We start from the raw sequence: 17,672 nt of genomic DNA, 5'->3' as shown, positions 1-17,672 counted from the left end.
CGCGTACCCCAAGCTGAAGCTGGAGGGAGCAGGGGTCCTGCACGCGCGCCCGGGTCCCCGGAGCGAGCTCTGAAGCAGCGTGCTGGTAGCGGCCTTGGCACCTGAGCGAGAAAAGGAGACGCGTGGGAGTGTGTGAGGACTGTTAACAAGGATAAGACGCGTGGCAAGAAGCAAATTTAAAAAAAAAAAAAAAAGGCCGCGCCACAACCCATCACACCCCAGCGGATCCTAACTTATGTTACTGCGAAGGCACCGGGATCGTACTCTCCCGCTGGTGCCTCACGCCCCAGGGACTTAAATCAGCTGGGGCGGGAAAGGGTGGGGCCAGTGGCGCGGGAGGCGGGGCGTACAGCGGCGAGGGCGGCGGCGGCGGCCGAGACCCAAACATCTGGGACTGTTGTTGTTCTCTCGCCGCCGGACCGCCTCAGTCCGTTCGCCCAGAAAGAGACCCGGAGCTAGTCTGGTGGGGAGCGGGTGGCCGAATCCCCCGTCTTTCCTGCTTCCGCAAAGCTGCGGCAGGAGCTGGTTCAGACACCTTGCGGTTGGTCTCCAATGCCCTTCAGTGAGGAGGGGGCGTCAGAACCCTGGTGAGCGCATCTCAGCCCCCACCCCCAACTCAGTGTCTTCGCCGGCCCCCAGGCCCTCACACCCCAGTCTGGCTGCCATGGCTGAAAACGCGGAGGGAGACCTGAACTCCAACCTGCTCCACGCCCCCTACCATACCGGTGATCCTCAGCTAGACACGGCCATCGGGCAGTGGCTCCGTTGGGATAAGGTGGGTACCTGTTCAGCCTTGCATCCTCCTGTCCTCCCGCACGCCCGCCCATGCACAGTCCGCCCTTTCCCGTCCGCACCCGGTGGTCAGCAGGCTGCTGAGAAGATGGTTCAGGCCACGGGGTGGGGGACAGCGGAGCCGGGCGTTGCCACCCACGTATGCCTGGGCCGCCTCCCCGGGACCATCTGAGCGGGGATACCTGTGGTCACTTCCTTTTGCAGTGCGCGGAATTGCAGCCTCCCTTTCTCACCCACAGCCCCGCCCTTCAAGTGCATGTCGTCTCTTTAAAAAAAAATTATTATCGATTATTTATTATTCAACGTTTATTTATTTTTGGGACAGAGAGAGACAGAGCATGAACGGGGGAGGGGCAGAGAGAGAGGGAGACACAGAATCGGAAACAGGCTCCAGGCTCTGAGCCATCAGCCCAGAGCCCGACGCGGGGCTCGAACTCACGGACCGCGAGATCGTGACCTGGCTGAAGTCGGATGCTTAACCGACTGCGCCACCCAGGCGCCCCTCGATTATTTATTATTACTTTATCATCATCATGTCGTAAGTTCTACCCTTCGTAGCACTATTTTCTTTCCTCTTTTTTCTCCTTTGACTTCCTTCTCTGCAAACCTGAAAGTGGTTTTTGGTACCCTTTTTAGGTGTCTCTAACCGCTCTCTGCTTTACTTCTGGTCTGGTGTGTTTCCACTTTCCGTCGCTAGGTAGTCGCTGGTGGTTTTCTCTATCACCTTTAGCTCTTGAAAAGGTAAGAGTTCTCTTACCTCTTTATTCCCCTTGCCGGGAGTTATTTTCTGGAGTATCCTGTTCAAAGAATCATGTTTTCCAGGTTTCATATGATGCTCCTGATACGGAATTGTTTCTGCTTTACCCATTCCTTTTCCTCCTCTACTCCCCCCACCCCCTCCAAGTTGTTGGGGTGATTTCATCTTGTGCAGACATATGGGATGGATCTGTGAGAGCCAGAGTTAAAATGCAGCTCTCTCACTTGTAACAGACGCCACTGGTGACTCCAGCAGAGGAAGATGATCCAAGCTTTTGCTTTGTCAAATGCATTAAATGCATTTGTTGAAGTAGCGAAGGCAGTGTATTTAAAATGGAATTCATAATACTGAATTAAGGAATTAGTATGGTAGTACATGAAATTGTGTTGTACAAAAGAATTTCCTAAAGGATTCACTTTATGAAAAAGTTTTATTTTTACTTTGCTCAGTCATTCATGCATTTAGCAGAAATATGTATTGTGTATTGGGTAATGTTTTCAGAGCCTGTTAGGGCCAGGGAATGAATACTAGTGGTGAGGAAATAGAAAGGGTTCTGCCCTCAACACGCCTTCATTTAGCAGAAAAGACCAACAAATAAGCAATTACAATGAGTTAGTAACTGTTTCTTGGTCATGTGCATCTTAAACATTCTGTTCTTCCTATAGAGTCTAAACCAGTGCTTCTCAAACCTTAAAGTGCTTACAGATCACCTGGGAATCTAAAATGCAAATTTCCGTTTGGTAGGCCTGGGGTAGGGTCTGAGATTCGGCCTCAAGAATGAGCTTCCAGGTGATACCATTGCTGCTGGTCTGTGGACCATACTTGGAGCGGGAAGAATCTCTAGTGTTCTGATTCAAATATCAAATTAAAGGGGCGCCTGGGTGGCGCAGTCGGTTAAGCGTCCGACTTCAGCCAGGTCACGATCTCGTGGTCCGGGAGTTCGAGCCCCGCGTCAGGCTCTGGGCTGATGGCTCAGAGCCTGGAGCCTGTTTCCGATTCTGTGTCTCCCTCTCTCTCTGCCTCTCCCCCGTTCATGCTCTGTCCTCTCTGTCGCAAAAATAAATAAACGTTGAAAAAAAAATTAAAAAAAAAAAAAACAAATATCAAATTAAAGAAATAAGTCCCTTATTACAGAATTTGACCATAAAGATATATTTTTTTAAATCAAGTGTGCAGAATTTGTGACATCCCATTAATTACTGTAAGGATGTGTAAAATGCAAATAACTTTAAAGCATAGCATAAGAGCTAAGGAATAGCATACAATAAAATCAAATGTACTACAAACCAACTATATAATGTCTTCAGCAGGGAAACCTACCCAAATTACAAATGAATGATAACTGTATATGTTTAATATAGTTAATTGTTTTTGTTTAAAGCCATCTGCTTTCATTGGTATTTTCAGGAAATGAATGTGGTTGGGCACTTATGTGTCCCTAAAGAGAAAGGAAGACTCATGAAATTTGAAAACACTTGTAGAATTACAACACAGTTTAATTTACTAGTAACTACTAAGTATGTCAAGGTTGTTTGACTCCAACAACAGGAATTTGTTTTTCATTGCCATGGATGAGATCTTTTGTTCTCTTTAGGTGCCAGTTTTGACTATACTTTTCCTAATGAGTCTCTTGATTGATTTCTTTTTAAAGATTGGCTGAATGAATCAATATGTATTAATTGTCTATGCCTGGATATTATTGGAATATACTGAAATATAAAAAGACTATAAAATGCATATACACCAAAAGAAGATAACATTAGTGTTGTATTGCTGGCAATTAAATGTTTTATAGGCAGTCCTTATTGGAACAAAAGTAAGAGTGACCTGTGGACTGGGATGATCAAAGGAGACTTTATAAAACCAGGATAAATATAAAAAGACTGAAGTGAGCCTTCACTGAAAATGGAAGAGAGGTTCTTAAATTATATTTAAAGTGCCCTCTCTATGTAAGATACTAGCTAAAAACTTGTGGGAGATACAAACATGAAATAGATGTGGATCATATCTTCAAGCAACATAGAAGGGAAAATAAAACTAAAGCTCACAAAGGGAACAAGTAGTAAGTGCCTTTAACTGAGGAATAGATCCAAATAATTTAAATAATTATTTAATAAAAATAATAAATAATTACTTAACTGACTCCCCCCATAATGGGAAAGAATGCTTATAATTGGTAAACAAATGTGTATTTACTATAGACTGTGGGCAACCTAGGCTATATATCCCAAGGCACTGAAATTTAGAGTGCAGAAATGTAAAATAATAGATCAAACTTACAGTTTTTATTACATTACACACTGACAGCATAAATAGTCTTTTAGAAGAGAAACTGAGTTTCATACCTGATTAATACCTGTTTAGTGAAAAAAAAAGGAACCTATCAAATATGGCTGATTCTCAATGACTCTGCTTGCCTAGATCAACAAAATTGCTAGTTTTATCTTCATGAAAAAAAGTGTTATTTGTGCTGAACTTTCAGAATTAGTTAGAATTTAGATTTCCCAACATAGGAAGACTATTCCAAGCAGAGATAGAAACTTTGTGTATGTAGAACATTTGTTTCAGCTGTAGTTTAGGCTACATAGAAATTATCAGAAAGGTATGTAGGGGTCATAGAAAAGCTTCAGTATGTGTTTATTGGCCTTGAATAAGTAAGAGTGTGGGTAAGTGTTAAAAGGAAAATAATTCCACAAGACAGGGTTTTTACTGGAGCAGTTTGGGGTACTATGGGATGGCATTCTGTTGGTAAATTTACCATAGTCCAGGATCTGACCCTCAGTTTCTATGCTGTTAGACTAACTTGTTAGGCTGTGTTGTCTCAGGATGGATTCGCTATACTCGAAACTGAACCTGATGTCTGAATTCAGAATGCAGTTGTATTAATTTATGGTACAGATGTAAAATAAGTAGATTTGTCTGTAGTCAAGGTATTTTCTAGATGCACCATAAGGAAGTCAAAGATCATGAAATAAAATCACAAGGATTCAGATATATGCCTAAATGTTTAACAGCATTGGCCTGTAGTAAGTAAATGCATCCGTTTCTATGATGGGACTATCTTACCACTGGAACCCAAGTCCATGGATCAAGGTGTTCCTCTTCCAAGTAGTGCCCAGATGACTCTTCTATAGTGCTCACTCCCTTCTATGTGCTAGGGCTAACTAAAGCTCCCACTTTCTTCCTACTTCTTTTGATGTTTTTTTACATCCTATCAAATTACACACAAGTCTTGGCTGGCCTAGAAGCCAGGTTCTCTTTAACGTGACAACTATCACCTGTTTCTAATTTACTTCAAACTTTAACTTTTTGAAAGCAGATATAGCCAAAGTATTGAGTACTGCTCAAGTTTGGGTGTTTTAATGTGTGGGTGGGGAGTGGAACAGGACACAGGGCAGTGCTATTCAGTCAGTTGGAGCAGCAACGGTTGTATATTGACAAAATGTGCAGGCACAGCTTGGCCAAGGCATTTTGAGAAATAGTGAGTAGAGTACTCTGGTCTCAAAATGTAGGTCTGTGTTGAGAAAGAATAGAATGTAAAGATGGGTTAGGTTAGGTTAGGTTAGGTTAGGGTTATGAAATGCCTGAAAATAGAAATAAAAGACTTCAGTCTAAGCCAGTGATTTTCGGATACCTAGCAGTGAAATATTTGCAAGCAAAATATAGCCCAGTAAAATGGAGGTGAACGAATTCCCTTTTAATCATCATTGTGTGATGGAAAAGACACCCAAGAAGCACCTCTACAAAGGTGGTCTAATCTAATTTCATGGTATAGAGATCTAAAGAAGTTGTGGAAGTTATCCAGTTTGGGTAGAGCCTGGACCAGAGGTTGGATCTGCCACTTAGTTCAATCCAGTTTTTATAGTAGTAGTTTAGGTTACTTTTTTTGGTTCACATTTTCCTAATACTTAATTTGGTCCTTAAGCAATGAAGAGTACAGAATACATGTGGCTTTATTAATTTTGGGAAATATTAACACTACTACTTGAATTTATTTGTAATGTTTCAAACGTTGTAAAATGATCTAAATCTCATTTGATACAGCAACCTTGCATGGCAGGCAAGCTAGATAGTAGTTTTCCCCATTTTTACAAGTAAAGAAAGTTTCAGAAAAGGTAAATGACTTACTCAAGGATGTATGGCTTTTAAGCAGTGGAGTTGAGACTAGAATTTAGATCATTTGACTTTTACTCTAATTTTCTTATCACTGCACTAGATTCTATAACCCGAATATTTAGTAAATGTTAGTGACATCATACACCAGGTTTCAAGGACTTCATTAAAACCATTTTATTGGGGCGCCTGGGTGGCGCAGTCGGTTAAGCGTCCGACTTCAGCCAGGTCGCGATCTCGCGGTCCGTGGGTTCGAGCCCCGCGTCAGGCTCTGGGCTGATGGCTCGGAGCCTGGAGCCTGTTTCCGATTCTGTGTCTCCATCTCTCTCTGCCCCTCCCCCGTTCATGCTCTGTCTCTCTCTGTCCCAAAAATAAATAAAAAACGTTGAAAAAAAAATTAAAAAAAAAAAAACCATTTTATTGGCCTTTGTAAAACCTGAGTAGGATGTAATTGCAGAATAAATGTCATGGAATTTTTTTAAAGAGCTGAATTTGCGGCTCAACAGTTGCTTTGGTCTCCTTGGCAACAACATTCTCCCTCTGTCTGAGAAATTTAGTACAGATAAATGAAGGTTTGAATTTATTTTCCTTCTTAGAAATGAAATTCATTTTTTCTTTTTCTTTTCAAATTTCTTACATTTTCCCCTCAGTTTCTACCATTTCATATTCACTTCATTTGTATTTATTTCAAAGAAATACATGCTTATGATAAAAAAAATACAAAAGGGAATATAATAAAAAACAATGTTCCTAACTGCTTCTTCTCATTTTCAATTTGCTCCTTAGAAACCATTTTTAGCTACTTGTTTTTAGTTATTCTCTTGGTTACCATCAAATGACTAAATAATATACTAGTATCACTAGTCCTTGGTTTATTTTATATGTTACTTGGCAAATATATGCTGTAAAAAATCAGAGCTAACTTACATTATTCTCTACCTCTCCTAAATTTCAATAATTATGTTGTAGTTATTCTTGTAAGTTTAAATAATGTAATTAGTGCTAACAGTCTGCAGAACAGTAAGCCCAACTCACAAATCCAGAGCTCCTAATTGCCCATTTTATTTAAGAGGAGATTGGTAGGGGTGCCTGAGTGGCTCAGTCCGTTAAGCTTCTGACTTCGGCTCAGTGCTCAGGTCATGATCTCACCCTGGGTTTGAGCTCCTGAGATCCAGCCGAGCGTTGGGCTCTCTGCTGTCAGTGCAGAGCCCACTTCAGATCTTCTGTCTCCCTCTCTCTCTGCCCCACCCTTTCAAAAATAAATAAACAACAACAACAAGGGAGACTGGCAGATAACATACATTTACAAAAATGGAGAAAACCCATACCATTTTCACAGAATAATTTATGGATATCAATGACTGACCAAGGATCAAGTTACATAAAACAAGCAGCATTAAAAGCAAGAAAAACAAAGCAATGGCTCCAGAGGGGGGAAAAAAACGAGGTTAATGAGGTACATAGAATTTTAAATTTTTTAAAGTTAAATTTAAAAAGAGAATTCCATCAAATGAGGAAAGCTGCTATGAGAAAGGCATTGAAAATAGGAACGAGCTCTTAGAAGTTAAGAGAAAAATAAATGACTATTCCTCTACCTTTTGCCAAATGCAATAGAAAATATAAAAGCTTAAGTTGAGGAAACCTACAGCAAAAGGAAGTAGGAAATATAAGGGAAGTTGACATGGAGGAACTACCCCAACGTAAAGAAATCTCAGATGACCATAGTGCCCTAGATCCACATTGGGCTTCAAGAAATGTGTCTTTAAAAAGAGTGCAACATCTATGCATAAATAGTAAAAATCTGGAAGATATTAATGATATGGTGAAGATGATATGTTTTTCTGGCAACATTTAAAAAATTGTTTTTAATGTTTATTTATTATTGAGAGACAGAGACGGAGCAAGAGCAGGGGAGGCCGAGAGATGGGGACACACAAAATCTGAAGCAGGCTTCAGGCTCCGAGCTGTCAGCACAGAGCCCATTGTAGGGCTTGAACTCACGTGGCATGAGATCATGACCTGAGCCAAAGTCAGATGCGCTTAACCGACTGAGCCACCCAGGCACCACCACCCTGGCAACAACATTTAAAAAAGAAAAGCAATTATCCAGGGGTTGGTAGAGAGGAAGGGAGGGGAGGAGGAAGGAAGGAAGACCTGGGTAAGCAAGTTATGGTTTGAACAGGAAACCAAAACACGGCATGATTTTGAACAACTAATTGATAGAGCTTAAGAAAAAAAATCGTTTTGATCTCAATACCTTCAGGAGGTATAGGTAGGCCTGAAGAGAAGCAAATTTTATCCACACCCACTACATAGATCCACAATGAACAATATTTAGATGATCTTAACCTTGTGCTTACATATTATTTTCAATTTTGAGGATCAACAAGACGAAACACAAGATTTAATTATTTTTTTATTGTGAAAAAGTACATAACATAAAATTTACAGTCTTACGCATTTTTAAGTGTACAGTTCAGTAGTGTTAATTATATTCACATTGTTGTGAAATGGATCTCTAGAACTTTTTCATCTTGCAAATGTGAAACTGCACCCATTACATAAGTCCTCTTTGACCCTCCTCCCAGCCCCTGCTAATAACTAGTGTTCTATCCTGTTTCTATGAATTTGACTACTTTGGATGTCTCATATAAAGAGAATCATACAGTATTTGTCTTTTTATGGCTGGTTTATTTCACTTAGCATAATATCTTTAAGGTTCATCATGTTGTAGCACGTGACAGGATTTCCTTCTTTAAGGCTGAGTAATATGATACACCACATTTTGTTTATCCATTCATCCATCCATGGACATTTGGGTTGCATCCACCCTTGGCTGTTGTGAATAGTGCTGCTGTGAGCACGGATATGCAAATACTTCGTCAAGACCCTGCTTTCAATTCTTTTGTCCTCATACCCAAAAGTGGGATTGCTGGAACAAAATGTAGATGTTATCAGCATAAATAGGGTTTTGGCTTATTGTATTTCATTTCATGCTTCTTTCTGTCTTTCAGAAATATGTTGAAATCTCATCTACTCCTCAGTACCCATTGACCCCTTCTCCAGTTCTTTTTGCATTATGGATTTAGTTATTTTATACCTTTATTGTCATGTAAAAAATTCTCAGGAGGAAGAAGAGACAAGTGCTTGAGGCTTCCATCTTCAACTAAAACTCTCTTTTATTTTTTCAAATTAAAAATGTACTTAAAACTGGAAGCAACCCAGATGTCTTCAGTAGGTGATGGGTAAACAAATTTTGGTATATCCAATTTATTTATTTATTTTGGGAGAGAGAGTGCTCGTGTGTGCATACACATGCATGTGGGGAAAGGGCAGAGAGAGAGAGAGAGAGAGAGAGAGAGAGAGAGAGAGAGAGAGAGGCTCCACGTGTTAGTGTAGAGCCTGATTCAGGGCTCAACTTCATGAACTATGAGATTATGAGCTGAGCTGAAATCAAGAGTGGGATGCTTAACCGACTGAGCCACCCAGGCGTTCCAATTCATCGATGTTTTAAAAATGAGTTATCAAGCCACAAAAGAAATGAGCCATCAAGAGACAAAAACACAGTTAAGAAACTTTAAATACATACTACCCAGTGAAAGAAGCCATTCTGAAAAAGTTACATACTGTCTGATGCCCACTATATGTCATTTTGAAAACAGGTAATTTTTGAAAAATGACTGGTTATCAGGGGAAAGGAAGGAATATATGGAGCGCAAGGAATTTTTAGATCAGTGAAGCTATTCTATATGATACTATAATTGTGGATATATGGCATTATGTATTTGTCAAAAGCCATATGTAAACTGCGGACTTTAGTTCATAATATTGGATCAAGGGCACCTGGCTGGCTCAGTCAGTGGAGCATGGAACTCTTGATCTTGGGGTTGTGAGCTCGAGCCCTATGTTAGGTGTAGAGATTACTTAAAAATATTAAAAATTCTTTGAAAAAAAAATGGATCAGTATTGGATCCACTACAGCAAATGTACTGCACTAATACAAGATGTTAACAACATGGAAAACTGGGCTAGGGCATTTATGGGAACTCCCTGTACTATCTGCTTAATTTTCTGTAAACCTTAAACTGTTCTAAAAAGTAAAGTCTAGGGGCACCTGGCTGGCTCAGTGAGTAGCATGTGACTCTTGATCTCAGGATCATAAGTTCGAGCCCCATGTTGAGAGTAGAGTTTAAATAATTTTTAAGTTGAAAAAAAAGTAGTCTATGCATTAAAAAAAAAAAATATATATATATATATATGTATGTATGTGTGTATATATATATATGTATGTATGTATATATTTGAAAGAAAGGATTTATATTTGAAAGCACCTCCTTCTTTCCCACCTGAAAATTTTAAAATAGGCAGACTGGCTTTTTCTGCCTTTTATTTGGGGGTCTTCTTTGCCCTATTTTAGGATTTTTGTTTAGTTCCTTCAAGTTTTCCACAAGGCCATTAGAAAGCCTATGTGGATATATCTTTGATCTAGAATTATTTCCTTATCTCTTTCTTTCCTCCTATTTGAAAAATCTGAGAGAGCCTGGAGAACCTAATGAAAAGGAATTTGTCTTCATTTGGTTCTTCCAGATTTTACTTGTAAGATACACTGAACTAGCCAAAGAATGTAAGTATTATATTTCATCATCTTAGATTTTCATGGTTACTCCCTGGATTATCTAAATCAGGGTTCTTTCATCCTCTTAGACAGCTTGTTTAATTGTTTTTACATATTTTATATGTCCTGTTCTTTAGAAATATTTTCCCCCAAAACAAAAGGTTTAGTAATTTAGTGCAGATTTTACTAAAATATTTTTTCATGAGTCACTTTATCTATATGTGACTGCTAATTAGCACTAAGGCTACTGCCCTCTGGTGTTGAGAGTGAATGGAGAAAATAATGCTGGTGGAAAATAGACAGGTAGGTACTATATCTAATCCTGCATGAGATATTTTATACCAGATAATTTAATGAGCACTGAACCTTACCCAAAAAAACTATGGCATAGCCCTATCTAATGCCCAAAAGAATATGAAAATTGAAAAAAAATAATATTAAAATTATAATATAAATGAAAAACCCTCTGCTTCTCAGATACCTTTTAGCTTTCAACTCATTAGGAAATCTCTTTAATGTAAATAGTGACTTTATTTTGTGGTTTCTGCTTCAGAATTTTTCTCATCTTATTTGCCCTCTGAAATACTTCATTATTTATACAGGTAAATATTAGAAAAAACCTAAATGCACACCAAAGGGGAAAGGGTAAACAAATTGGAACACTGCAACAGCTGAATAGAATAGGTCTGGGATGAATGGATAAAAAAGTTATGGTATATATTCACCATGGAATATTATTCAGCCATAAAAAACGAGAAAATCGTACTATTTGTGATAAAATGAATGGAACTCGAAGACATTATGCTAAGGGAAATAAGTCGGACAAGAAGGGCAGATACTATGTTCTCACTTACATGTTGAATTTAAAAAGACCCAAAAAACCAAAAGACACACGAAACTCACAGATCAGATTTGTGGTTACCTTATTGGGGGGAGGGTATAGAACTGGAGGAAGGTGGTCCAAGGGTACAAATTTCTGGTTATAAGGTAAGTAAGTACAGAGATGTAATGGACAATTTTATTATAGTTCACACTGCTGTATGATATATAGGAAAAGTTGTTAAGAAAGTAGATCCTAGGAGTTTTCATCACAGAGAAATTTTTCCTTTTATTGTATCTGTATAAGATGATGGATGTTAACTAAACCTATCATGTAATGTTTTCACAATACCTTCAACCACATGAAGGTTTGGGGCACCAACATGCCATGTAGTCAAAAATCTGCATATAACTTTTGATTCCCCAAAAACTTCATAACCTACTGTTAACAGAAGCCTTACTGATAACATAGTCAATTAACACAGATTTGTATGTTATATGTATTATAGACTGTATCCATACAATAAAGTAAGCTAGACATTTTCTTTTGAAAATGTTAAAATCATAAGAAAGAGAAAATACATTTACATTATTGTACTGACTTTATCAAAAAAATCTGCATATAAGTAAGACCTGCTCACTTCAAACTCGTGTTCTTACAGGGTCAATTGTATGTGTAAATTAAACCATCATGCTGTACACCTTAAACTTAGTGATGTCAATTATTTCTCAGTAAAAGAGGAACAAAACAAAACAAAAGTAGATCTGTATGTATTGAAAGATACATTAAGTGAAATAAGCAAGTTATAGAACATCATATGCAATTTGATACCATCTATATAAAGTAAAGAGAGAAAGCTAAACTACATTTCTGTGCATATATAGATGCCAGTAAAGGTCTAGAAGGATACATAACAATAGTACTTGCTCCCCCACAGGAGTGGTCTGGGACTAAAGGTAATAGTCAAAATGTCTGTAGCTTTATCTGTATTGTTATTATTTTAAACTAGGAAAATATATAGTTACAGTTAATAATATTTAAAATACAGGGGCGCCTGGGTGGCGCAGTCAGTTAAGCGTCCGACTTCAGCCAGGTCACCATCTCGCGGTCCGGGAGTTCGAGCCCCGCGTCAGGCTCTGGGCTGATGGCTCAGAGCCTGGAGCCTGTTTCCGATTCTGTGTCTCCCTCTCTCTCTGCCCCTCCCCCGTTCATGCTCTGTCTCTCTCTGTCCGAAAAATAAATAAACGTTGAAAAAAAAAATTAAAAAAAATAATATTTAAAATACAAATAAAGAACAATTAATGGTCAACTTCTGGGGCTGCTTTTTAAGAGCGATAGGAATTCAAAGTCAGGAAGACTATGTAAGAAGTAGAATTTGACCTGGGCCTGAAAGGAAAAATAGGATAGGAATAGATGATGAATAGGGGGGCAGAAAATTTAAGGTGGGAGAAATAGAAGAATAAAATGGAAAATGAAACTGATCAGGAAAGTGAAACTGCACAGCGTGCAAGAACAATGAAGATTCTTTTTTTTTAAACTCAAGTATAGTGTATGTGTTAGACTGCTGTGGCAATTTAGGCTACACAAAGGAAAAAGGATATCTAGTGTTTATTGAATGATCATGTGCCAGCTGTGTTAATAGATGCTTTCATGTAAAAAAAAATCTCTTTTAATCCTTCAAGGATTGTTTGAGGTAGTTGTTATTCTCATTTTTAACTTATATACAAACTTGGGCTCAGAGAAATGAAGAGAGTATTTGAATCCAAAAAGGTTTTGAATTCCTCTGCCCTTTGGGATCTGATTCCCACCCTTCCTGACCTTTATTTATATTTGAGGTAACTGGAATTGGACTCTATTGTTGGTTCTTGGGTGATTAATCTGGCAGTATGTAATTAGGATCAGATGGGTTGGAGATGGAGACTCCTGAGAATTATGGATAACAAAGTTTTACATTTGGATGATTACAGAGCCTTCCAAGAAAACTAAAGAAGTAATGAGCCCTTTTAACAATTGTCCTATCCTTTTTAAAAACACAGAGACTGAGAGGCGCCTGGGTGGCTCAGTTGGTTAAGCATCCAACTTCAGCTCAGGTCATGATCTCATGGTTTGTGGGTTTGAGCCCTGTGTCGGGCTCTGTGCTGACAGCTCAGAGCCTGGAGCCTGCTTCAGATTCTGTGTCTCCCTCTCTCTCTGCCCCTCCCCTGATCATGCTCTGTCTCTCTCTGTCTCAAAAATAAATTAAACACTAAAAAAATTTTTTTAACACAGAAAATGATAAACAGCTTCTATTTGGTTACAATATTTTGCCAAGTTTGAATCAGAACTCCTTTTTAAAAAATTAAGTTACAGGTTCAGTTTAAATTCCCATATCTACTTTACATTCTCCTCCATCCTTTCCTCCAAGTAACCAAGGCATATCTAAATACTAGAGTTTTGTCTAAATTTCCTGTTTGTTTGAAAAATAGTTTTGTTTTTCATTTAGTCAAGTAAAGATAACCCTGAATGTTAAACAACTCCTTTAAAAAAAAATCACGCAGTGAAAAATATTTCAATGTCTGAAAACACTCGAATCAAAATTGAAGTATTATATTTTTTATAATATATACTTAATATATAACTTTTGAAAATGTGGACCCTGTTAACTTATCCCTAAATAGTAGCAGAAGCTATAGGGCAAGTCAACAATAAAATAACATCAAATACAGCCTAAGATGTTCTTTCTCTAAGTAGAAATGTCATATTTTACAAAGATAGTAAGTTTCATGTGTGGTTTCTGTAAAGTTAGATTCGTAACAACATAGAATTAGTGACTTAAATGTTCTCCCCAACATCAAGGAACTTTTACATAGTTATCAGGAAAAACTTAAAAGTAAGAGAGCTGATATTATGCAACAGTACAATTCACACCCATGAATTTGTTTTTGTAATTTGTATGTCTTAAAAAAAAAACTCTGCTTCATAAAGAGAATTCAAGTATCTTTCAAGTGTAATTTTTTTAACATTAAACTATATTTCTCAAATGTTTTATAAAGGGAATTGAAAAAAGCACCTAATATTGTTTGTCATTAATTCATGCATTATAAGGTAAAACCCTGTGTGCATCTGGATTTATGTGTATTTCTTCTACTTTAGTCTCAGCTTTAGAGTTTTTCTATATGGTTTGTTTTTTAGGTGTAATTTACATTTACAAAATTGACAGTAAATTTAATTCTTTTAAGTGTTCCACTTAATGAATTTTGAAAAGTGTATACAGTTGGAAAACCAGCATCACAATCAAAGAGCATTTCGATCACTGCAGAAAGTTCCCTTGTGCCCTTTTGTAGTGAATCCCCTTGCTCCAGCCCCTGTCAACCACTCATCTAATTTGTCCTGTAGTTGTTGTTAATTGAGATATAATTCACATAATGTGAAATAACATTCACCATTTTAGAATGTATATAATTCAGTGGGTTTTAGTATGTTCAAAAGATTGTGCAGTTGTCACCAGTATCTATTTTTTTTTAATGTTTATTTATTTTTGAGAGAGAGAGTGGGGCAGGGGGAGGAGCGAGGAGCAGAGGGAGAGGGAGACACAGAATCCAAAGCAAGCTCCAGGCTCCGAGCTGTCAGCACAGAACCCAATGCGAGGCTCAAGCCCACAAACCATGAGATCATGACCTGAACTGAAGTTGGATGCTTAACTGTCTGAGCCACCCAGGTGCCCCACCACTATCTAATTCCCAAACATTTTAATTATCCCAGAAAGAAACCCCGTATCCATTAGTGGTCATTGCCCATTCCCCAGCTCCTGACAACCATTCATCTGTCTAGATTTTCCTATTCTGGACCTTTCATATAAATGGAACCATACTATTGTTTGTGGCCTTTTGTGTCTGCCTTCTTTTACTTAGCACATTTCAGATTTCATCCATGTTGTATCATGAATCAATTGGCTATTTATATATTTTCTTTAGTGAATCCTTTGTCCCTCTTTAAATTGGGTTGTCTTTTTGTTGACTTGTAATAGTTCTTTATTGTTCCTGTAGTTTGCTTTTATAAAAATCATACAATACGTAGGCTTTTTGTGTCTAGCTTCCTTCAGTTAACATAATACTTGTGAGATTTATCCATTTTGTTTTCTATACCAGCAGTTTGTTCCTTTTTATTGCTGAATATTATTCTATTTTATGGATGTACAATAATTTGTTTATTCATTCACCTGTTGATGGACAACAGGCTTTAACTCTTCAGAGTAAATCTACCTTTGAAATTCATTTAGAGGTCTTTGTGTGAACATGTTTCATTTCTCTTGGGTAGATTCCTAGTGGAATTACTATTCAGCATTTACTGAGAAATTTTAAAATAGCTATTGGGCGTTGAGTTTTTTCAAATGCTTCCTTTGCATCTACCAAGATGATATTTTTTCTGTTTTTTTTTTTAAACTGAGACTTTATTTTTTAAGATCAGTTTCAGTCAAGAAAAGTATGTGTCAGAATACCTAGAGAAAAATAGCAAACATTTGAAATGTTTTATTTTGACTGTCTTTATGAGAAATATTTTTTGTTTAAAGCATAACAGAGACTTAAGTATGACTATATTATTGAACACATGTGTGTGTTTTGTTAGAAAAACAATCCAAAAGTTAAAAAAAAGACTATATATATATATATATATATATATATATAACACTATGTATATAAAACTATATATATATACATGTTTTGAAATGAATTAATCAACATTTTTATCTTTCACACGAATTTTGGCATGTTTAGTATTATACTTAAATGATAATATGTTATATTTAATGTCTTATTTTCTGCTTTTTGAGTAGTTAGAATCTTTATTTCCTGGATATGATTTTTATATTCATTAAATGGTCTCAAGCTTTATTAAGCCAATTATTATTAATGAAATCTCATTTTATATGACAAGAATAGTCATTCAAATTTGTTATCTAAGCCAACTTATGCTAATTTCTACAATGTTTTTAAAGATGGAGAAATTATTTTACTTATATGTGGAATCTGAAAGACAAAACAAATGAACAACGAAACCCAGGAATAGACTTATAAATACAGAGAACAGGGGCGCCTGGGTGGCGCAGTCGGTTGAGCGTCCGACTTCAGCCAGGTCACGATCTCGCGGTCCGTGAGTTCGAGCCCCGCGTCGGGCTCTGGGCTGATGGCTCAGAGCCTGGAGCCTGTTTCCGATTCTGTGTCTCCCTCTCTCTCTGCCCCTCCCCTGTTCATGCTCTGTCTCTCTCTGTCCCAAAAATAAATAAACGTTGAAAAAAAAATTTTTTTTTTAAAAAAAAAATAAATAAATACAGAGAACAAACCAGATGGTTGCCAGAGGGTAGAGAGGTGGGAACATGTACAAAATAGGTAAAAGGGATTAAGAAATACAAACTTCCAGTTATAAAATACATAAGTCACGGAGATGAAGAGTACAACATAGGGAATATAGTCAATAATATTGTATTAACATTGTATAGTGACAGATGGTATAACTACACTTATTGTGGTGAGTGAGCATTGTGTAATCTATAGAATTATCAAATCACTATGTTTTAAAACAAATACAACTTTATATGTCAACTATACTTAAATACAAAAAAAAATTTAAGATGGAGAAATTAAATTTAGAATTACACAAAGACTCTTAGATGGGAAAAAATTATTGGTTAGCAAGAGTACATTTTGGACTCTGAGGAAGCATCTGGTTTGGAAAACATGTTCTGCTTCAGGTCTCTAGATTTGGATCTTCAAGCTGGTTGACCCTTAGAAGTAAATGTCAGTTACATTTACCCTTCAGGTTTTCAGATGGCAGTTTCCTATTTTAACTTCTGTTGAGAAATAAACTTAAATATTTTTTTTCTGTAGTTCTATAAAACTGGTATTTGTTGTTTAGGCACTAGCTTCTGTCAGTAACATTTTAAAATGTTATTTACAAGCTTTGCAATTTTAGATATATTTGAGCCACTAAGAAGTCAATTTTGTATATTACCTCACCTTTAGATATATAACAATATTAGGATTTTGATTGCAAAAAATATATATATAATATAATAATATTAATAGAGTAGATTCAAGTTGTATAAAAATTATACAATTATTAGGTTTATAAAAGAAGGAGGAAAGAAGATTTATAGGTGACTTCTTCATTGACAAACTTGATTTGTTTTATATGATGATTAATCAGTTTTTTATGTACTTTTATATACATATATATTTATTACACATAGATAATACAGAAGCCCCCGAATTATGAAAAGAATAGGTTCAGAAAAGCTTGGGTGAATCCAGAGTAATCCTTCATAAATGAATACTATACTTTCGTTTCATGGCAGGTAGAGTTGGAATGATTTTGGTCTGGTATATACCTTTATTCACATCTATGAAAGTTTGTAAGAGGTTTGTTAAAGGAGGTACTTCTCTTTATATATATAAAGTGCTGCTTTTTTTTTTTTTTTTTAATCAGTTCTTTCATGTTTTCTTTGAATTTGGGCCTTAAGGACCTACGCTATGGAAAAAACACAACTCCACAGAGTATTATGTAAGAAGACACTTTCTTTTCTTCATTTCAGCCATATA

General features: G+C 37.1%; 1 protein-coding gene across 1 annotated transcript in view; it reads left to right on the top strand.

Moving 5' to 3' along the window:
• Positions 1-17,672, top strand: part of PGM2L1 (phosphoglucomutase 2 like 1) — a 52,354-nt gene continuing 34,682 nt past the window's right edge. Inside the window, exon 1 of the mRNA XM_086678296.1 lies at positions 1-775. Within this exon, the coding sequence (XP_086534422.1) occupies positions 665-775 (111 nt within the window). The 5' untranslated portion in view covers positions 1-664. The remainder of the gene's footprint in view (positions 776-17,672) is intronic.

Source organism: Puma concolor, chromosome D1, assembly GCF_028749965.1.
Source record: "Puma concolor isolate L17-30 chromosome D1, mPumCon1.1.hap2, whole genome shotgun sequence".
NCBI classification, from domain to species: Eukaryota; Metazoa; Chordata; class Mammalia; order Carnivora; family Felidae; genus Puma; species Puma concolor.
This window is presented reverse-complemented; position numbering and strand designations above follow the sequence as displayed.